Below are 23,086 nucleotides of genomic sequence, written 5' to 3' on the forward strand. Positions count from 1 at the left end.
CTCCAGACCCGGAGGGAAGAAAACACGACCACAGCTTCCCTCCGCAAAGGTCACCTGTTTCCCACGACAGACAGATGAATAAAGACATCACTGTTCAGACTTTTTGTGAGTGTGCACAGGAGTTACGATCATAATAAAAATGATTCTTTCTCCACTCCTTTGTCTCCCCTCCCTCCTCCCCTTCCTCCCTCTTGAACCTGCCCTCTCTTCTGTCACCAACTGAATATTTACAGATGTGATGTTGCCAGGCCTGAGCTTTCTTTCCAAATAAACCAGGGCATGGAGTAGGATGCAATCACCACTGAAGCTAAATGTTTGTCTTTACGTTAGAATATGTGAAAATGCTCCACAATAAAGTTTTTATGAACTGGTAACAGAAGCCCACCAAACATGCAGAAAAAGGTGAAAAAAATTTAAGTGAGAAACTAATAAAATTATGCTAGTTAGTGTAACTAGTTTAAATATAAACAAAAAGTGCTTTGAAAGCTATGAATTATATATGATCATGAGGTCTCCATATGCCATGTGTACCCCATCCATACCGTGAGCAAGCAAACTGTGTCTACCTGTTGTTGGGATTTGAGGCCAATTTAGGATGTTTCCAAAATGCCAGTCACTACCCTGTGGTAGATTACGTCATCAACGTGGAAGCCCTGTACCCCTTTTCTATTCATTCTTTAAGAAAGCTGTACCATGAGTTTTGATCATGTTCACCACCCCCACCCCAACTTTCCCAGATATTCCCTTCTATGACTTTTTGTCTTTCTCCCCAAATCAAGGTCAATTTGGCCTAAATATTCTCAGATGTGTGGTCTTCCACTTGATGGTGGTTGACTTACAAGAGGCTACTTCCTGTCCCAGCAGCTAACAACTAGTTTTTAAAGGAACACTAATATACAGAAAAAAAATCAGAACATTTTGCACTATAAGACCGTTTTCATGGGTGTAGACATACACATGTATATGTATGTGTTCATAGCATGTTCTGTTAGTCTGTTATCGTCAGAGTCCAATTATGGCACTCCTCTCTAGGATTGTCACTCTCGTTGTAGAAGCCAAATTCCTGCAAGACCCAGTGGGACCAGCTCTGATTAGTCTCTGTCCTGCTTGGTCCCGTTACCCTGCACTTCAGATCACTGGCACTGTTTCTGTCCCTGCGACACTTCAGGTGCATTCTCCCATTGGCTTGGTGCCTGCCGCTCCATGCTTGGTATAGCTCTTGCTTCACAGTCTGAACAACATCTCCTCATCTTCAAATGTCACCTTCTGAGAAAAGACTCCCCCAACCACATATTTCAAAATTCAGAGCCCTTGCCTCTTGTCTTCCCTATTTACCTCTCTGTTTTTCTTCCCTCCCCATGGAAGTTACCACCTTCTAAAAATACATATCTTATATATAATACGGTTATATAAAGATGCATATATATTTATCTTATATATAGTATAGCTATATAGAGACGCATATATATCTTATGTCATTTCTTCTGTTTACTATCTATCTTTAAAACTGCAGGAGGTCCAGCATGTTTGCCTGTTTGGTCCACAACAGTAGTATCTCTAACACCTAGAAGATCTGTGCATTTGTGCCAGTAACTGTGCACTGGACCGTGATGTAAAACACATTTGTTGGTGTTGGTCACCCAGGCTTGTATGACAGTGTCTGGGAGTACACTCAGGTGGCTCTGAGATCTTCAATATTGAGAGGTGAGTGCAGCATACAGCCCTTCAGCCCTTCACATCTCCTGACTGGGCGCTGCCTATGAAAACTGCTGTTCAAAACATGGGGGGCAGCAGGGCTGGGAATGGAAGCCGTGTTGTTCCCGGGAGCAGCCGCCACAGCATCACAGATTAGCAAAAGAAGACAGGCAGTCAGAAAATCATAAAAATTTCAAGACCTTCTCTGACGATCTGGCTTGACCTAATCATTCTACCAGCGAGCGTGCAAGTTACAAAGTGGCTCTGGCATTTGCCCCAGGGTACACAAAAAGTAAATGCTGAGCTAAAACTAGTGGAGACTCGAGTCATGTGACTCTCCAGCTAGGGAGCTTCACTCACCCTGGCCTGCCCTGAAAAAGGAGAAACAGGAACGGCTCCTCACGAGCATCCTGCCTGGTCTCATGGCTTTAAAAGCCACCTGCATGTCTTGTGGCACTAGATGCCAATCACTTCTTCCAGGAGAGCCCCAGCAATTTTGCAAGAATCTCTATTTAAAAAAAAAAAAAAAACAAAGAGCTGCTAATGATCACTATTTCTCATAAATGAAAGCCTTTAAAAATTCCCTGCCATAGCAACGGGGAGAGGTTGGCTCATCTACTATTATCCCGTGACGTTCTAATAATACAGTCCCAGCTATGTCAGACCCGGGGGTGCTGGTCTGTCAAGAACTAAAACTCTTAACCCCCACAGTCCCATTTTTCATTAGAAGTAAAAGTCCGACCACTTTTCACACCAATAGGTCTATGTTTTCTAGAGCCAGGGGCAAAGCGATGTGCCACAAAGCATTAACAAGAGAAGTGGTTCTGTGAAAAGTGTACATTTCCTGAAGGCTGTACAGAGCAAAGCAGTTTCTCAGGCAGTGACGTTAACACAGGGGAGATGGCTGGAACTGCTTCAACCTCAGCTCAGCAATGACAAGCTCTCTTCTCTGACCGTGAGAGGTCCATAGAACTTTGCCTGTAAGATGTCTGTCAAAGGCTTTCTTAACAAAAGCTTCTTCTGTCTGGCTCTTCAGAACAGGCTGGCCCATTCTCATTGCAGAAAGAGGTTTGACTGGATGAAGAGCATCATGGGAATTCTACGTCCTTGCCTGTGTTGAGTTTGCACCTAAGCGTGTGACAGCACTGAAGCTAAGGAAGAAAGGGAACATTTGCTGCAGGTACCCGTGGAGTGGGAGGTCCTTCTGTCTATGTGTTGTTTGTATTGGTTAACAAATAAAGAAACTGTCTTGGGCCTGCACAGGGAATAGAGGTAGGCAGGGAAAACTAAACTGAATGCTGGGAGAAAGAAGGGCGGAGTCAGAGAAAGCCAGAGATGGATGCCAGAACTTGACCCGGTAAGCCATGGCCTGGTGGCGATACATAAATTAATAGAAATGGGTTAAATTAATATGTAAGAGTTAGCCAATAAGAAGCTAATTGGCCAAGCAGTGACTTAAATAATATAGTTTCTGTGTGATTATTTTGGGCCTCAGCAGCTGAAAATGAACAAACAGCCCTCTTGCAACAAACCCATGCTTATGGAGAAGGTTTTTTTTATTTTTCATAGAGCCAGTGGGGGAAAATTATCTATATATGATTCCAAGACTGTTGCCACCTTGACATCAGAGTGAAGCTAAAGAAAAAAGTTCACCAGTGAGGAAGAAGAGCTGGGAGAATTAGAGAGAAGTCGAAAGGTGAGAGGTCACAGCACACAGAACTGCATGGTACTGGAGCTGTGGTTCTCTATTCCAAAGGACTCTTGCATTCCGGTCAGGAAGAAGGGCAGTGCATACGTTACACATCCTTATGTTTTCCTGAGATAAGCTTCAGTGGTGAGTGAGTCGTGGGTCCCAGCATTCTCCAGTTAGAGAGAACTCAACAGGTGGCATTAGGAAGTGGGAGGATGTATGGGGTGAGGTCGCAGGGCAGCTGCAGAGGCCAGCGGGGAGCACAGCCCTTGCCACTGCTGTCCTCCTAGGGGATTCGGAGAGATTTCACCCAGGGAGAACACAGGCCCCAGATCCACTCCACCCCATTCCCACTTCCTCTCTGGATGCCAGGAAAATACTCCAATGAGACATTAGGAAAAGAACTGACGAACATGTTGAAATCACAGAGACACTGTCGCTGCCACCCCAGCCGGCACCTCCATTAGCTCCAGGCCCGAGCCATCACTCTGCCCAGCTGGCAGGCTTTGCACAAAGGACAAGAGGAGAACTTTCTCTGCAAGTCAGTGCTGGAGAGCAGCCGGTGCCTGGAAGACGTTCATTAGTTGGAGCCAGGACTATAAATTGTGTGTCTCTTGAAACGTGCCTGTTTGTGCTGATTCATATTTCAGATGTGACTGGATCAAACGCATTTTTTTCTCGACTATTTCAGGATAAAAGTCAACACTATCAGAACACCCAGGAAAGCCATTCCTCTGCCGGGTTTTGGTCTTTCTAAGAAAGTACTTATTGTGTAATACTGTGATCTTACATGATCAAAGGGTGCCGCTGGCCCTTTGACGCGAAATAACAAAAGAGACACGGCTGAAGCTCTCCTTAGGAACATCTGCACAGACAAGAGGAGATGCTTCGGGATACTTACACAGACAGCCTTCGCAGGGGGCAGCAGCAGGTACACAGCTGTATTCGCCACTGTAGCTCATCAGGCTACCCAAGGTACAGAGGGGACACAGCTCCGAAAGACTCACATACTACTCTGAGGCAAGAACGGTCATGCCCAGAGTTCAAAAAGCTAAGAAAATCTAATGAACTAGTCATGAAAAACATGTTAATTGCTTGTCCAACATTGGGAAAAGACCTGCCGTTGTCCCATTCTTCTGTGGGAGGGAGAAGGCCCCTGTTGTAGGGGACAGAGGAAGAGGAGAGTGGACGCTGAGTGAGCCATTGGCGGTAAAATAAACATGGATATGGAAATAAAATGAGAGATAAGGCCCCAGACAGGTCTGTAGTTTATCATTTTGGCTCTTCAGGAGAGTGAGAGAGAAGGATTGCAAGCTCATGGTCCTACTGAGTAACTTAGGGAGACAGAATCTCAAAATAAAAGTTGAAAAATGGTCTGGAGATGCAAATCAGTGGTAGAGTGCATACCTAGGATGTACGAGGCCCCAAGCCCAATCCCAGTACCACCAGGAACGGGAAGAAAGGAAGGAGGGAAGGAGGAGGGAAGGAGAAAGAAAGGAGCCCCACCATGTGACAAGCAAGTGATCAATGGTGTGTGCTTAAATGCCTCCCATGTGATAACTCGTGTCCTGTCCGAATGGATTTGTCCTGTAGATTTTTTTCTATGGCTTTACCTTGTGAACATTTTGCCTTCTTGTTTCGTTGCTGTTGTTTTAGTTTGGGTTTGTTGTTGTTGTTGTTTCGTTTTGTTGAGATATATTCTCACTGTGTCTCTGGAACTTCTTTGTAGGCCAGGCTGGTCTTGTACTCACAAAGATGTACCAGGCTGCGACTCCCAGGTAGTAGGAATAAAGGCATGTGCCACCATGCCTGGCCCTCATTTTTATTATATTAATTTTTGGCATTTAAAAAAGCAATAGCTTTAATGGGATACAATTAACAGGTACCACATAATTCATCTGCTAAAGAATGCAAATTTTAATGACTTTTCCTGTATTCACAGATATCTGCAACCATTACCACAGTCAAATTTAAATAATTTCAGCATCCCAAAAGACAGCTCCTATCTATTAGCAGTGGTTCGCTTTCATCTCCAACCCTCCCGACACTCAGGAACACAGAATCCACTTCTGAGTCTATGATTTGTCTCTCCTAGATGTCTCCTATCAGTGATATCAAACACCGCGATCTTCTATGAATAGCTTCATTCAAGTGCTACAGCGTTTCGCAGGCTCATCTCGTAGCAGGTAAACTGCGTCACTGTGTTGACATTTCCTGAACCTGTATTTACATTTCCTAAGGGTCCGCTGTTCGCTTCTGCTGGGGGCTTGTGAACTCAAGTCCGGGTTCAGAAAAGGCAGTTTGATTTTTGTCGGAATTCTATTGACACAAAGAACTACTCTGTATATTACGAGTTCTATTTGAATCCTGTGAATTTAAAGAAAACTACCTTTCTGAAAACCCCTGAAGCATGAGTTGACAGGAACGGGCAGCTAGTCCTTATACAAGTGTAACGCAGCACCCCCGCAACAGAGTGTCACACATATAGATATTCCCGCCCTTCACATCTAGTTACTGAGTGCCCACTGTGTGAAAGACGCTACTCAAGACTTCTGTTTTAGTACTTACAAAAACAAACTATTAAATAGAGTAGTAGACTTCATCAGGAGGGACTGGAGGAAGACAGAGAAAGGAGGGAGAATCCAGGGAAGACTGAAGAGAGACAATGCTCCCAAGTTGTGTGATGGCTTCTCGGTCATTGTGCTGGATCATTCTCAACATCCAGGCCTACTGATAAAACTTTTTTTGCATATGTAGACAGCTGTCTAGGGACAAGTGTTTGACTTCATGATGATGCAAACGTGATGTCCCCTTCAGTAGACCATACCTCCAACTTCGATATTTTCCTGTGAAGCAGATCTTCTCCTTCAACATTGGGCAACAAGCCACAGCCCCTCATCAGGCTGGTGATGGCAGGACGGAATCAGGGCAGCAGCCAGCGTTACGGTATGCTATGCAGCTAAGTCCCAATGCTCAGTAGATCAGATGTGTTCCGTGCTTTCACAACTTATAATAGTTTACATTTACAGTGTGCTTATGTGGATGTAAGCCATCGCTAGGGGAGAAGAGTCTGACTGAGTATTACACTGTAGTTAACTTAAAGAGCCAGGCCTCTGGGTAATAAATTATCAACAATGGCAGTCCGTAGAACTGTCAACGCTAATTTAAAGTGGCACTGGCAACATGAGGTACATTGATTTGATTTCGTTACATGCCAAGGGTTTAAGAGGCTGTTGAAGAAGAGTTGGTCAATGTCTTAATAAAAGTGCGTACAGACAGCAGACCGTCAGCTGAGTTATCACACCTCACTCAGGAAGGGAACCTACAAGGCCCCTTTCTAGAATGTAAATATCTTGAAAGCAGATTTTGATTTTTTTTTCCCCATGAATTCCCAGTCTCTTGCACAGACATTTACAGATTCAGTCTTCACAGTCTTATTAGCCCATTTTACAGACAAGACACTAGAAACTCAGAGCAGTCCAGGTTAGCAGAGCCCATGGCTGCTGTCAGTACCATCAAAGGTATAGGGGTCAAATGCACCCACCTCTGTTTACAGACCCCAAGAACTGGATGTTAGAAACAGGTCTCTGCGTAGGAAAGAACATGGGATTCGTTACTGGGAAGATGCATAGCTCAAACTCCAGATGGAGGCTCCAGGAACCTATGAATGACTCGGCTATTCATGAAAGGGAGATGCTGGAAGGCATCTCCTCCCAGAAAGGTTGCTGTGAGTTTTACCAAACACTAAGCTAGCGTAGTAAGTACAATGCAAAGCTAAAGACAGACTACAGTGACCAGCAGGTTCTTAGGCCAAGTGACTTTCAGACCTCATGATACCTTGCATGTTTACCTGCTTAGCATCTGCTACGATTGTGCCTAGCCATTACCTGACTTCAGCAGAGTTTACAAAGCCCTTGTCAGTTGATTTTTCCTCAGAGAAAGAATTTATACTGGGGAAAAGAGGGAGATATCTAGGTTAGTTTGGCAAATCAGCACAGGGCCCTTGGGTGGCCAAAGTTCAGCCCTAGGGAATAGTAATGTCACAGAGAAAATGAACTTCCTTGGTCACAGAGTACCTTTAGCCCAAGAAGTTGATCATGAGGGAGGTGGTAGAACGTGTCATGACTATAAGCCAAAAGGGGCCGCAACAAGAACTCACAAGTCAAAGGGCACACGCTGTGGAAGACACCACAGTGCCCTCTGCATATGAAAACCAGCAAATAATAAACACGCTTTAATGTTCCCAATGTTATCCGTGGGGACAAGCATTGTAAAAAAAAAGGCTAATTTTTGTATAATAAAGTGAATTTGAATGAGCAACCTAAATCAATATTAGGCAGTGGTATTATGTATATTAATATCTACACATCATTAGCATAATCCCAAGTGAATTTTTCATTACCCAAAGTAATGCCAGGCTTGACTTTTCATTTCCTTTGGTATTAACTTATATGCAATATAAATTTGGTTAGAAATAACTTTTGTTTGAAAACTGATCTACTTCCACTCTCCATGCAAACACAGACACACGGATATATACACGTGTGTGTGTGCATGTGTGCATGTGTGCGTGTGTGTGTGTGTTTGTGGTTGTACACATACGGATTGGCAGCAGGATGCCTCCGTCCAGACACTATCAGAGGAGCATTTTGCACACAGGCAGAGGGAGATGGGCTTCTTGTCTCATCAGTCTCTCTTCCAACTTCAGAGTACTGCAGACTTTCTTTGAAAGGAAGTGTGTACACAAATCTAACATACAGGTATACAAAATCTGGGATTTGAGTGGCTCTAAAACAAAACAATAAGAACGCAAAACCCTTCCATGCAAGAACTGACGAATGCCCCAACGTGCTCTCTGTATGACACTTCAATCCCAAACCCCTGTACACATTCAAGAACAACTAATGACATTTTTAAGTCTGGGACTAAAATCACGACCTCAGAAAACGGACTCAGCTGTTTGAATGGACAGAGGGTCACTTTCTGGAAAGCATACCGGGGAGACACTGGGTGTGCTTCAGCAGGTTGTGCTTGGCAGTCATAGTGACAAAGGCTGGAGCAAGATTGCCCACTGGAGCCACCCAGACCAGTTTTGTCTGCTGCAGAGATATTGTGAGCCACACATACAATATTTAATGCACTAGGAATCACACTAACATTTAAAAATCAAGTGAATTTAATTTTAAAGTGATTTTATTTAATCTAAGTATTCTATTTTCATTATCTACTTAGAATTTTTAAAGGTTAAAAAGATAACATTTTTCATTTGTTTCTGCTATACTGTCTTTAAACGTGTGTTGGTCAGTTTTATGTTAATTTGACACAAGCTAGAGACATTTGGGAAGAGGAATTCTCCAATGAGAAAACACCTCCATAAGACTGGCCTGTAGGAATGGTGCCCTCTGGACACAACGGGACGGACATACATATGAACTCACATATATTGGCAGTATATACAGGTCCTGCACTGGTTCTAACATGATGGGTCCCAGCACTGGGAGGACAAAGAGGACATGGGATCCCACCCCTAAGCTAGAAGCCATCTGCAACTGGCACTGCTGGCAAGGGGAAAATTCTTTTTTCCTCCAGTGGTGTATCACTGGGAGAGCGACCACACTCCAGGGCAGGCCCAATGCCCAGTAGTAGCTGGCCAATGCAAGATGAACCCAATGATGGTTTTGTGGACTCTTTGTTTCATTTAAGTTTGTTTTGGCACTTTTCTACTTTGTTTTATCTGTTTCGATTTTCACTTTTGTGATGTTTGGTGTTGTCATTGTCTCTTGGTTTTTGTTTTATTTATTTATTTATTTATTTATTTATTTATTTATTTATTTTGAGAGAGCATAAAGTTGAGTGGGTGGTTGGGAGGATTTGGGATGCGGAGGGGAAATGATCAAACTATATTGTATAAAAAAAGTTTTCAATAAAAAATAAAAACAGATCGGCTTGTAAGGCAAGTGTATGAGGCATTTTCTTGATTAATGATCGACATGGGAGGGCCCAGCTCACTAGGAGTGGTACTAACCCTGGGCAGGCGATCCTTCTTTTCTAAGAAAGCAGGTTGAGCCAGCCAGGAAGCAGCACTCCTCCACGGCTTCTGCTTCTGCTCTTGCCTCCAGGTTCCCACCTTCAGTTCCTGCCCTGACTTCCTTCTTTGATAGTGACCTGAAAGTTGTAAAATGAAATAAACCCTTTCCTCCCTAAGATGTTTTTAGTCATCAATAGTTCAGAGACTGGCCATCATTCAACGACCCCAAGCCACACAAAGCTGCCATATTGATTGGGGCAGATCTAGGTCTGAGAACGAGAGTCTTATGGGTAAATCTGAAATTCCTGCATGCTGAGAGTTGCAGTAAGAGATTGACTTATTTCTTATTCCTCTTATTTCTTATTCCCACACGGTCTCTTGGGTTTATTCTTTATAAATAAACTCATTTCAAGCAAAAACACTTTACACTGCTAGCACGGCACTTCCTGAAACGATACGGAAGCTCCGGGTTTCATTTCCTCGAAGCAGTCAGTACTATGGCACATGTAAAGATCAACTGTGGGCATTCTAAAGCCAAGGACCTGGGCCTCCAACAAGTAAGAATTGCATAAGATTACCACCCCAGCAATTCTGCAAATCCTAGACCCTAATGCTATGGTCTGAACGCATGTAGATAAAGAACAGGCTACGAACACCACAGTCTTCAGGCCGTTGGTTTCTGAATCCAGTGGTCTTTCTGACGCTTATTGACCGTTAAAGATGCTGTCCACCTCTCTGCTTCTACTGTGCCTGGAGGGGCTAACAGAAGTTTGAGGAGAAAACCTTCCTTCCCGTAGGAACTCTCACATTCCTGTATCTTATCTGTAGGCATTTCTTCCATATAATGTGAGCTTTAAATTACCAAAACTAACCTGAGTTTTTAAAATACCCAATTCATTTGCATTGTCCTAGAAGTGTTGGAGGAGAAGGTTCCAGGCAAACTGCTTGCTGATGGGCAGGCTGCTCCAAAGGCTTTCTACCAACATGGCTTGGATCTGAAGCCAGTAACCTCAGTCCACACAGTCAGAATTTTCCTATTGTCTTTATGATGCTTTAGGAAAGACACAGTTGAGAGACCCAGACCTTTTCTAGATACAGACATTTTTTCCCTTGGAGGCTGAAAATTAAAGCTCACTGTGAATTAAATAAAAAAGAAATCAAGCTACCAGTAAGGTAACAACAAATCTTAAAAAAAAAAAAAAAAAAAAAAGAATGAAACCTCAGGACTAAAGGAGTTTCCCAGACATTTAAGTTCTTTTAGCCATCACTCCACAGTTCCCCTCAAAGTTATGAAGAAACCATTCTTTTTGCAATATTGTATCAGTAGTATAAATTGTTAATTTAAAACAACCAGTGTCTATTTCTTCTTTATCTACTAACAAATATGAACTCAGCAAAGCAGGTTCGGAGTTCAGTAGAGCTTAGGAGTTGTTCAGCAAAATCAACCAGAAGACATAAACTGGAGATTCAAAGGGACACAGAAATGTATGGAATTTTCTGGCCTTGGGCTGTTCATCTGTATTACTTAGTTCCCTATCTTCGAAATTTTATACCTACACCATCCAAAGGATGTTTTCCTCAATGATAGAAATATCTGTGGTCCGATAAAGAAGCCATGGGTCATGTGTGCTTTTGAGCACTCAGACGTTGATGAATCAGATTCTGTCACATGGAAATGGAAATAGCCCCCTGTGGCTAACAGCTACCATGATTGGTAGCTGCGCTATACAGAGTTGGAGCATGTGGGACTCACTTCAATACTGGAGTGCTCATGACATGCAATGCCCATTTAAAATACAAAGCATTGTGTGTCGTCTTTTGGGGAGCAATACATAGTTAAGCAGAACATCCTCTGTGAAGGAGACTGAAAAGGAGCCTGCAATAAATTCTCTAAGGTCGGTGCTATTCTTTGGCTGAATCAGGAGGAAGGATGGAGAGTTGGTGTGTGGGAACTGGGGTCCTGGAGAACAGTCAGCCATGCTGTGGCCTGGCTGAGTCTCACTGGGCAAACCGTCCAGAGTTCTTTGGACCTTGGTCTTCACAGGCACCAGAGGTCAGTATCCACTGAACAACCCCCAAGCTCCAAGCTCCACTGGACTCTGAACTCGTTCAGTCAAGCTCGTATTTATTAATGAACAAAGGACGATTAGAGGTTGTTTTAAATTAATAATTTATGTTGTTGAAACACTATTGCCAAAGGGGTGAGTCTGGGTGACAGACAGGCCTACCTGTTGAAACAAGGCAGTGTTGCAACTAAATCAGACCATGTGACTAAACTCACAGATCAGTGTCCACTATGCTGGGTGATTAATTGTGAGGAAGAAAGTGGGGTATTTGCACAAGGAGCTGGTGACAGCTCTCCCCGAGTCCCCAGCAGGAAGTACTCTCAGAGTAATGGATATATCATAGGCCATCAGCTTCAGACCCTGAGGGACAGGAACGGAAATCCCTGGCAGAGCTGGCCGCCTGTAGAGCCAGTACAGTCTTAACAAGAGGCTGGTTTCCTCTCGCCATGGCAAAGGTGAATAAATAAACTCCTGCTACTAACTTGGAGGCACCCAATTGTACTCCGTTCATGTACACCAGCATCCACCAAGGCACAAGTGGCCATTCTGATTCAGATCCATGGGAAAGAGAGAAAGCCAGCTTTTTCTCCCACACAGCCCATGGAAGGAAAGACAGGAAGATACCAAGGGATTTAGATAATGTTGACAGCAAGGTAAATCGAAGGTGAGGTTTGGGAAGATATTTCTAAACAAAAAATATGACAAGCACGTAGAAAAAGAAGGAAACGGAAGGAAGGAACACAGGCAGGCAGAGAAGGAGAGAAGGAAGGAAAGAGGCAGAATGCTTCCTTTGAAACTAAAATAACACTTCAGAAGCCAGGAAATGCAAACACACCGCTCAGAGACAACTGACCACTGACAGATAGGTGAATGAGATCTATCATTCACCAACTTGCCTTTTCTTTTCTTTATACGTATCTCGGCAGAAATACTGACCCTTTGGCAGGAAATTCTTTCCCTGAACATGCCAGAACAACACTGTGCATCTTTTCCAACTAAACATCCTGCTGCCGTGACCACTGTGTAGGAACAGAAGACCCTGCTGGGTAGCAGATGGATGGCAGTGGAGGCCAGCGCAGAGGCCAAGCCTCAGGGAGCACCTAAAAATACACACTGTCTAGTTAAAGCATACGCAGGCTGGCGTAGGAAAACACCTGATGGTTCCATCCCTCCAAAGCCAAAGGCCAGAATCACCTGTACACTTCACAGCACTAGGTGGGGGAACCCGCACCTCACAAAACACACAAATCAGTGTTGCCCGTCAAACACCAAAATTCTTTATCCTCATATCAGTCTGCTGCTGCGATGACATAATACTTGAGATACACAAAATAATAAAGTTTATTTCGGCTCATGGTCTCAGAGGCTTCAACCTGTGGTCAGGTTTGAGGTCGGTTGTGGAGCAGAACTTCAAGGCAGGGAATGGCTGGCAGAGGGGGAGGGCCACCCCCTCCACTCAGTAGGGGCCACTGTCTCCCAGCAGCATGAGGGCTGGTGACCAGCCCGTCAAACTGTGACCTTTGGGCTTAAGATAAAAACCATAACAAATATGTTTAAGAAGACTGTCATTAATCTCTCAGATACTGAACTATTGGGCTCACCTGAATTACTACAAGTGGGCCATGAAGGCTACTAAATTCCGTTTGACATGAAGCCACCAGGAAAGCAGATGTGTCTCACCCCAGAGAATGAAGAGTCTACCTCAGCGTTAGTCCTAGTTTTGTAACTTTTTATCATTTTATTGTGATTTTTAACTCCAATTTTTGTACGTGTGCTTTAAAATACAACAGACAACCAATCCTTCCTGCTGATACAGATTATTATGGTTAATTCCCAGCACTATCATTTGAAAGCAAAGCAAGGTCTTCCACACATAGCTGCCTCTGTCATGGCTCCCTGGCAGATACTAGATCCACGCACCTCCTAACTACACATATGTTAGTGGCTGCCATACCAATGTCCAGGCCTTCCCTCTGCATCTCAGGATATAGAACACTCTGTGTATGTCAATGGGCATTCCCTCTCAATAACAAGAAACATCTCTGCTTACTGCTTCCATGGTCACCAGAGTAACAGCAGAAAACAGCACTAAGACCCCCCCCCCATCCTCAATGCCGCTCTGTAAAATCCATATAAATACCTCAATCTGTGCAAGAATGTTATTTCAATGAAGGTTTTGATGACTGGACACTGTGCTGATTTTTGCTCTTTTTCCTTTTGTAAAAATGATCAACTTCCTTTTAAATAATGCCATGTGCTTATTTTTCCAAAATCTTAAATTTTTATTCAGGGTTTTTTTTTAATATTTAATATTCTAACTTGTTCAGTTACTAGACAATATCTCATTTGTTTATTGCATTGCATGAGCTGCTTTTTTTCTTTTCTTGATTGTGAAATTATCCATTTGGCAATCACATTACTAATATGCGAAAAGTTCTTATTTCAATCATAAAAGCAAATGTCACCCGTGATTACTAAGAAAACTGTTCATCAAATCAGCCAGTTTACTTCTGGATATAATCAAGTACCGCAGGCTCTATTAAAATCTTAACGATACTGATTTCTGTATCTGTGGATATCTTAATATAATAAAAGGAATCAAACCTTCCTGCCAATCTAGGTGATTGTGAAATTTAATTACCAGCAGCCATCATCAAAACAGAGGCATGCCAATTTCTTTTCCACATAATTGAATCCTCCAGAAGAAAATTCCAAAGAGTTCTCAGAAAATGTGTTTTTAAGTTAATGCTAACCTTGATAGCTTCATCCGTTATGTGTCAGTTGCTAACAGGTACAAAGACACACTTGGCTGATATGGCTAAACAACAGCAAGTGAGATTATTCAAGTCAGAGAACCTTGAGCTTACGCTGCGGAAATCACTGTAGTTCTCCTCCTGGCAGACACCAGCCCATTCCATTACTCAGCTACTCTTCAGAGACAGGGTTAAACCGTTCCATCCCCTCTCAGCCGCTCCTTGGAGACGGGGTTAGACCATAGTGGCACCCTGCAGAAATCAACTGTTCCTTTTCTAGGGCTCAGATGTTCAAGTTCATCCTAGGATTCCAGGATCATCCCATCAAAGCCTGCAGGAAGTGTCCCACCCACCAGGGAAAAGGATCAATGTCCCACGAAACGCAAAGGAAAGTCAGACTTTCCCATCTCCGTCTTCCTGAAATGCCTCTCTCTCTGCCTGCATTCTGTATGGCTCCTGCTCACCTGTCAATGCCCAATGTGTCACCTCCACTTGGCCACTGCAAATTGAAGCAATCACTCCCTGCTCTGCACAGTTCTCTACAGCATGCGATGTTAATACTCTAGAACACAGGCTGTGAGTTTTTGCTTATCTCAGAGGACTCTTGAGTCATCTTTTCAATGCAAACACTCAAAGCTACATCTCAAACCTGAAATATGCTCAATAAATGTTTCTTTGATGGAATCCAGTCTCAAGATCACATCGGGCATATGAAGGAAGAAACAGATTTTATGCAGCACCTACGGTTGGAGCCATTATTGAGCACATTCATTTCCTTCCTCAAAGAAGATAATATGTTTGCACCAAACATTCTTTTTTAAAAAGGGTGTGTGTGTATACCTTACATATGTAGATATGTCTGTGGAGTCTAGAAGAGGGCATCAGATCCCCTGGAGTTAACAGGTTGCTGTGAGCTTTCAGATCCTTCACAAGGACAGCAATCTCTCTTAACCACTGGGCCATCTTTCCAACCTCTACATCAAGCACTCTTATGCATTAGATCCAGCATACTGACTTAATGAGGAAATTGAGGCTAGGAAAGAATTAAGTAACCGCCTCAAGATGCCTCACTGGTCAGCAGTGGAGCCAGAATTCAAATACAATGATCTCAGAAGTTTGGAGCTACAAAGAAAGCTAGAATTATCTCCCTTGCTAAGCCTTGAAGCTCAAGCCTGGCCCACAGTTGGCCCTTCAGATTGGTGACTAATGGGTTTATGGAGTGCCCTAGTTTTTCAGACTCTGGCCTCTGCCTGAGAGAACCCAGCTGCTCTGAGAAACAAGCTCTATTCTTTCCTGCTCAACACCTCTCACAGGTGTGAATTGCTTGTGTCCTCTGAATTATTCATTATGCACACAATGGTAAGTGTGCTTTAAAAGAACTATGATTTCATATTTTGCAAGACAAAGTGTCCGATGAATTGGTGAACGAAGGTGCCTAAGCCCAGAGGTCAGGTTGATTTACATGAAATAGGAAATAGATTCATGTCCACTTTTTTGCATTTCTGATTTCATGCAATTTCCCAGTTTCCAACAGGATTCAAAATAGTGGTCCAGAAGACAGTAGAGAAAGCCCTGGTGAGTATGCCTCCCCTTTCTGCACAGCAATTACCACCCTCCAAAGATTAGCCAGGCTTCTCTAAGCAGCACAGTCTTCCCAGGGCTGAGCTAGAATTGTTCGATCAGACTGCTTAAGCTGTACCAGGAGCTGAAATTTCAGATGCCACGGCATCTATAATCCATGCCTCTAGTATATCCTGCAAGGATACTTCTCTTAGTCCTTCCCAGCGTGTCCCTTTGCTACCCCTTCCCCCTCAGTTCATCCAGTGGGCAGTCTTTGGAGAGGGAGAACCATGTGCTAATAGGAAGCCAACAGCTCTGCATTTTAAATTCAATGTTAGTCAACCAAAATGAATTGAAACGCAGCAGCAGTGGTTTGAGGGTACTAAAAATAAGCCGTAGCATTTGCTGAGTTCTCAGAATTAAAACCACAGGCGGTCAACTTGTTGCTGCTCTTAATAGGAGCTGACTGCTCTGCCCACCGGCCGCTACCGCCAGCAGCTCAAACTACGGGACACCTAACAATGCTGTTTTTATTAGCTGTCAGCAATCATTAACGGAAGTGTCATTTTCCTGCAACTAAACCTAACTCCCCCCTACACACACACACACACACACAAACAGTGGATACCTTTCTGGAGAACACCTTGTTGAGACATCACAACTGCACTTGGTCACAGTCCTACCTTGTGTTTAGGATTTGATTAGTTACACATTCATAGACATGGTTCCCTTTATGCCTGCCTTCCTGTCCAGTGCTGGGTCTTTCCTCTGCTCAGAGGCTAAACTTTGGAGAAAAATAAAAAGAACCCAACAGGACACCGTAGCATTCCCACTAGACTTCAAGACCATCTTGACACTTGAATTCTGTAATCCAGAATGTCTTACCAGCCACCCCTTCAGGGGTTCTTATTAAAGTTTTCAATGACCAAAAGGGTAATGGAGCTGAGTCTAATGCATCATTCTGATTAGAAACCTGTCATGTTCAGAAACCAGTGGGACTGCCTCCATTGGTTCTTATGCCTTCGCATTCATTATCAGTTTTTTTCTCTTCAATTAGACCTGCTGATCAACCATAGAAAAGCTGAAAACCCTTCTTTCACCCAACCACATTTAACACGGAAAATAATCAGAAACCCTGAAAGTAAAATTATAGAGTACTATAAGAACACGTCTAGAGCCTCCCTCCCCCCCCCCCCGACATTCTCTCTCCCTCTGTCTCTCTCATACACACACACACACATACACACTCACTCACTCATTGTAAATATGCCAAGAGTCCCATAGGCTGGGCTCGACCTCCATTCCACAATCTCACTTCAGTCAGAAGAGCAAGACACATTCTCCTGGCTGCTGTCACAAACCCATGCCCCAAAGCGAGTGTCTCCAAGGAGCTAATTTCTGAAACAAACAAAGAAATCCGAGTCTGCAAGGAGCAAGGGTTTGCACCCTTCTGCCTTGGCTCTGGGTATCAATGGTAGCACGCAGGAAGGCAGTTCGGGCGCCCTAGCTTCGCCCTCACCTTCCTCACGCTGCCTGCCCCGGCTCCAGCTGTGCAGAAAGTGCGAGGCTGCCTTGCTGCTTTCGCTCTCCCGGAGTCCCAGACTGCCTGGACCGCACGCCTAGGACGCCAGCGCGTCCCACCTCTGCCCTGTCACAGGTCAGGAGCGGAGGTGCTGGGGCTCCAGGATGCGGGTCACCCTAACAAGTGTCCCGCGGGACGCCCTTGTCCCGCGCCGCTCTCCTGGAGCATGCGGGACGGCCACAGGTAGACGCTCCATCCCCGTACAGGCGACCGCGCGCTGAAACTCACCGGAGGACACGGAGGAACCGGACAGACTGGAGTTGCTGGACGCTGCCATCTCGGCGCCGCGCGTCGCTGTTCGCTCAGTCCCAGTGCGGGCGGCGTCGCCGCTGCCCTTGGCTGGCTGCTCGCAGCCCGAGCGGCCCCCAGCCCATGGCAAAGTCCTGGGGACGCGCGGGAAGCACCGGCCTCCGGACTCTGCCTGCACTTCCTGCTCCGCCAGATGACGCGCTGCCGCCGCCGCTATTTATTCGTGCTCGCCGTCCCTCTCGGCGCCTGGGCGCGCTCCGCTGCGGGCGTCGGGGTGGCAGGGGCGCAGCGAGGCCGAGGCGGCCGGGTGGGAGGATGGGACCACCGCTCTCACCGTCCCCGCCTTCCCCGCCGCGGGCCCGCTCCCTGCGCGCCGCTGGAACCTGGGCGTCCCGCGGTTCCCCGCACTGGCTCTCGGGATCCCGCCGCCGCCGCTGCTGCACTTCGAGCGGCCCAGGCAAAGGCGGGGGAGACAGATAGACAGCGACCTCCCCCCCTTCTCCCTCCGCCCCAACTCAGCTCGCGCGCGCACACAAAGGAAGGAGAGGAACGCCGGCGCTCCGGGCTGAATGGGCTCCGCGGGCTTGACAGCTCCTGAGCCCCTGGCTGCAGGGGGAGGATGAGGACCACGGGGTGGGGACCAGACTGGATTGGGAGCTTGCCCCGAGGTGCTGGGCACGCCGCCAGGGACGCAAGGCGGGCCGAGCAGCAGTGTACAGCGCTGCTTCCCGAGTTAAGAAGGGGATATGGAGGGGTCTTAGGAGGAAGGTAGTGGGACTCGCAGCAAGCTCCGAGCTCTAGAGCAGCCGCACAGCGGGGGTGAGGAACCCAGAAGGCGAAGGCGGAGTCACTGAGGACTAGGTGCTGGGCAGAAGCAGGCCAGGATGCCACCAAGGCTGGGGAGTGCCCCTTCGACCAACCTCCAATTTGCCCTTTGTTGCTCAAGAGCCAAAGGTTCCTGCCCTGCCAAAGTAGCATCCCCTAAAGCACCCAGGAAGCCCATCTGGCTACACTGAAGTCCCCCAGCCACTGGCAGGGACCGTGCCCAGAAAATCCAGTAGGCTTCTGAGACAGGTCTTCAAAGAAATAGAGATATCCCAAAGGTGGCATCAGATTTAAACAAAGAAAGAGGTCCCCTGCCCCTCGAAAGGATTCTCACAAACCTCAGGTTGCAGCGGGTGCAACTGTATCCTTTCAGGATAAAGAACTGCCTAGGTGTGCGTGAGACAGACTGGAGCAGGTGTGTGCCATCCTCCTGTATTTAAACCTAAATTAATTTCACTGGGAAGAAATGTCATGCAGATATTTTTTTTTAATCCTTTTCACGCTCCCAGCAGGGTAATCGGTTCTTTCAATCCTGAAGCTACAGAAAACTGTGAAATTTGAACAGAAATTGTCAGATCAAAGGAAAAAAAGCAAACATTAAAGGAATGAAAGTACTCTCATTATGAAGCAAAACGGAAAGTGTTCGCATTGGGAGCTGCACGGTTTTGCAAAAAACATGACTAAAAGGACATAGTCCATTTGAAAATTATCAGGAGTGACTCAGAAACAGCAGCCAGGTCCTGGGGGCCTCCTCATCCGCAGCAGACCTCATATACAGTGATTAATAAATGTTAAGCGATCCCAATACGTGCTCACACCACATTTTCTACCTGATTTAAAGTATGTTTTAAAATTCCCCTCCAGGATGCCATTCCAGTGTGACTGCCCCAACAAGTGTCTCTGCCTGTGGTTGTTTGTTGATTTGTTTAGGGAAAAAGAAAGGATTTGCTTAAGGGCTGTAGCCTGGGGGGCCTCTTCAGCCACACTGAGCTGCACCCCAGTGGCTTACATTTACAGGGCTCTTAAGACAGATCTGCCTAGGGAAACGGGATCTCAAAGCAGCCAAGTCTCACCATTCCCACCCGCTTTTGGAGGGCAGTGCAAACTTGGTGTGACCTCATCTGGAGTCCTATGGGGACATACAGCTGCCCAACATAATCTTGACCTCTGTGAGACTAGAACTTCTCGGACACCCAGAGTTCAAGACACAACATTACATTTAGTTGTTGGGCTAGTAATTTACAAAGTCCTCCAGATCTTTAGATGAAGAACATGGCCACAGGATGGTTACTACCTGGGCTTTGAAGAAAACCAGAATCCGTGTTCCATCTTTGCTTCTGTCACCTGTTCAGCTAGGATGTCAGCAAATGTCTTGGAATCAGGCTGTTTCTCCACTTCTATTACTGATAATACGGAATGCTGTTAAGCGTAAAAAAAAGATACTCGGTGTGGAGCCATATTGGACCAGGCCTAAAGACTGTATTCCAGAAGCGGTTGTACATTTTTCACCTGAAATGTGGAATCAATGGTTTGAACAACGTTTGCTTTCTCTCCTGAAGATAACTAACCAGTGGTGGCTTATTTACTAAAGAAATGTCTCATTTGTGGCCTTACGTTTTTTTATGTTCCAAATTGAGCAGTAAGTGGTGGACTTCATTATTCATTGTAAATCTCAGAACATGTCTGGTTCTATTTGTGCAGATTATAATATGTGCCTTCACAGAACGTTAGTAACAAGAACAACGGGGGGGGGGGGGAGTTGCCTCAGTATTAAGAGCACCTGTTGCTCTTGTGGAGGACCTGGGTTCAGGTTCTAACACCCACATGGTGGCTCACAAACATCCTTAACTCCAGTTTTAGGTGTTCCAGCACCCTCTTCTGACCTCTGTGGGTACCAGAAACCCACATGGTACACATGCAAACACGCAGACAAAGCCCACATAGAGGGAAAATAATAAATTAATATTTTTTAAAGAAATCAAAGTATGGCCCAATGAACAAGATTATTTTTATTACTCCAAATAAATGAAGGGTTGGAGGGGTTCTCTCCAGGAAGGCACCACAGGTAACCCTGAGCAGCACAAAAGTAGAAGACGGAGATTCTTAAGCAAGGCCCCACTGTGGTAGGAGGTGGATGGTAAGTCCAAAGCCTGTTGTTTAGAAGAGCAAACAAAGTACCAGTTTCTGGATTGACAGTGAAAGCTGATGGGTCCTTGGGGCTGAGTATGCATAACCAGCAGAGGAAACTCAGCAGCTTAGCTGCTCCTGATCAAGATTCATTTTCTCCTGGTCAAAGGCCAAGGGGCTTAGGGCTCTCTACTAGATGGTTCATGCCATAAATTAACAAGCAGGAGCCGAAGCAAAGTGCTGTCTTTGTCAGTAGCTGCAGGGACCACTGGTGGGCCTTCTGACACATGTCCCCAAGTGTAACAATAAAACCTTCATTCATGCCTTTTATTCACTTCTGAATGGCACTACAGAAGCCTGGTTGCCAATGAAATGAGAATATTGATGCTATGAAGATCGTGGATTGGTTAAATTCTAATGTAATCTGGTATAATTTTCTTAAATACTACATCTTTTTCCAGATGGTAAAAGATTCATGGAGAAGGACGGTTTGTCTATGTGGTCTAACAGAGAACTTAAAATTGCCGTTTTGCTCTAACTTAACACGCCCCTACTTTCTTTGGGATTATTTATATTTATCTGGTGTGTAGGCCTGTATGTGTGTATACATGGTTATCTGCATGTGCATGTATGTGTACTTATATGTGTGCATGTGTGTATGCATGTGTATGTATCCATGTAATGCTTGCACACAAGGACAGCTTACAGAAGTTAAGTATTCTCCTTCTACCATGTACATCCAGGAACTGAACTCAGACCCCAGCCCTCATGCTTGAAGACAAATGTCCTTACCCACTGAGCTATCTTAATAGCCCCCAGCTATGATTATATACTCATTACAGATTTTATCACCAAATCAGAAATTCATGAAACAACCTCCCCTGTTGCCTAGAATACCACATGTCAAACCTGGGCAGCCGGACAGGTCCCTACCTTAAAACCTTCCTGCTCACTTCCTGTTGACTCCATCTCAGCTTGACCTTTTCTCACTGTGCCCTATGTACCTTGGAGCTACCAGCACCTGTCTCTGTCCTGTTCCTCCTTGTTGTCCACTGGAGCTGTGGTGAAAGTTCACCCAGAATGCACTTTGTCCAGAGAATCTTCTCATTTCCCAGCCATCTCTTCTGTGGAATGCTCCCCACTCTGCCACACCTCCCTATAGGCAGATCTCAGTTCCACCTTTCTCATTGGTAATGCTGGGTGTGGGGACAGTTTTCTCTCCCTGGTCATTCAAAGCTTTTTGGAAGGGGTGGGGAAAGGGGTAGGTTGTTACCGGTCCAGCCTTTGTGTGATTTACCATGGCCGTGCACACAGTAGGTCATCAAGAGATAGCTTCTGAAAACATGAGCAATGAATTGAATGACTGTTTGCCTGTCTGGCCGTGACCACAGAGTGATGAGTAACACTTCTGGGGCCCACAGGACAGTGGACAGGCATGGAAAGACACTCAAGCCTTGAATGAGACAAATCAAAACGGTGAAAACAAAAGAATCACATCTAATGACGCAAATGTTTTCAGTCCTCGCCCTGCTTCTCCATCGGCAGGGACTGGTACCACTCCTGTAATTTATTGTTTACAGGGTACTCTCGCATTACTGTAATCTGTTATTTTCTTTTAGCGTTCCTTTGAAGTTTGAAGCCAGAGAGAACATACCGCAGGGTGAATGTTCCAATGTGCGGAGCTGCCCTCAGCAATCCTTTGGGGGTGTTTCTCAGAGGTCATTCCTTTTCCCTGTGCTAAACACAGAATGAAATATTCCTCACTTTCAAGATTAATCCAGTGGTCGGTGTTCACGGGAGAATTGTGGGGCTGTTCGTCAGGCAGCTTTAAATATTTTATGGCAAATTACTCTGGCCTGAAGTGGCCCCTTTGCCATCAGTTCCTCATCATCAACATCATCGCTAGAAGAACTATTTCCCTTTTAAGTTCAAGCCCTATTTCCTTACAAGATACCTACAATACACTGGCTCTTCTCGGAGAGCAGAAAGCAAGCAAACTGGAGGCAGACGCTGACAGTCCTAGGTGGCCTTACAAGGTACCTGTGAGCACCCAGCTGGCTCCCAGGGCAGGTAGCAGCCCAGCCAGGGAACAAAGAGGAGTCCACACCTGGGGTGCAGACAAAGAGAGGCCGCCTGCAAACCCAATTGCTGCTGCGAATCGCCAGCTGCTGGAGACCCCTAGTGGAGATCCGCAGGCTGCAAGCACAGATGTCCCTGGAAACTTGGCTAGGAGGAAATGTCTCCAGAATCCAGTGTTACCACTTTACCAGTGAGCAACACACACACACACACACACACACACACACACACACACGTATTCATTAGCTACCCTCTCTTTAAGGAGAGACAGAGAGGTAATTCATGGGCACACGGCTCATTGTGGCTTTGTTTTCCCCAGCACTTAGAATCATAAAACTCTCTGCCCTCCTTGTCCTCAGAGAACTCTCAAGTGAGGAATGCCCTAAGCCTTCTCTGGGTGGACTCACTTTGGTTTTTGTTTCCTCTGAGGGG

At 45.4% G+C, this 23,086-nt stretch overlaps 1 protein-coding gene across 1 annotated transcript in view; it reads right to left on the reverse strand.

Annotated features, from left to right (window-relative positions):
- The window catches only part of Chn2 (chimerin 2), a 290,537-nt gene extending 272,366 nt beyond the window's left edge, over positions 1-18,171 (reverse strand). Inside the window, exon 1 of the mRNA XM_057770551.1 lies at positions 17,603-18,171. Within this exon, the coding sequence (XP_057626534.1) occupies positions 17,603-17,651 (49 nt within the window). The 5' untranslated portion in view covers positions 17,652-18,171. The remainder of the gene's footprint in view (positions 1-17,602) is intronic.
- Between the last annotated feature and the right edge of the window lie 4,915 nt (positions 18,172-23,086).

The sequence above is a fragment of the Chionomys nivalis genome, chromosome 1, assembly GCF_950005125.1.
Source record: "Chionomys nivalis chromosome 1, mChiNiv1.1, whole genome shotgun sequence".
Taxonomy (NCBI): Eukaryota; Metazoa; Chordata; class Mammalia; order Rodentia; family Cricetidae; genus Chionomys; species Chionomys nivalis.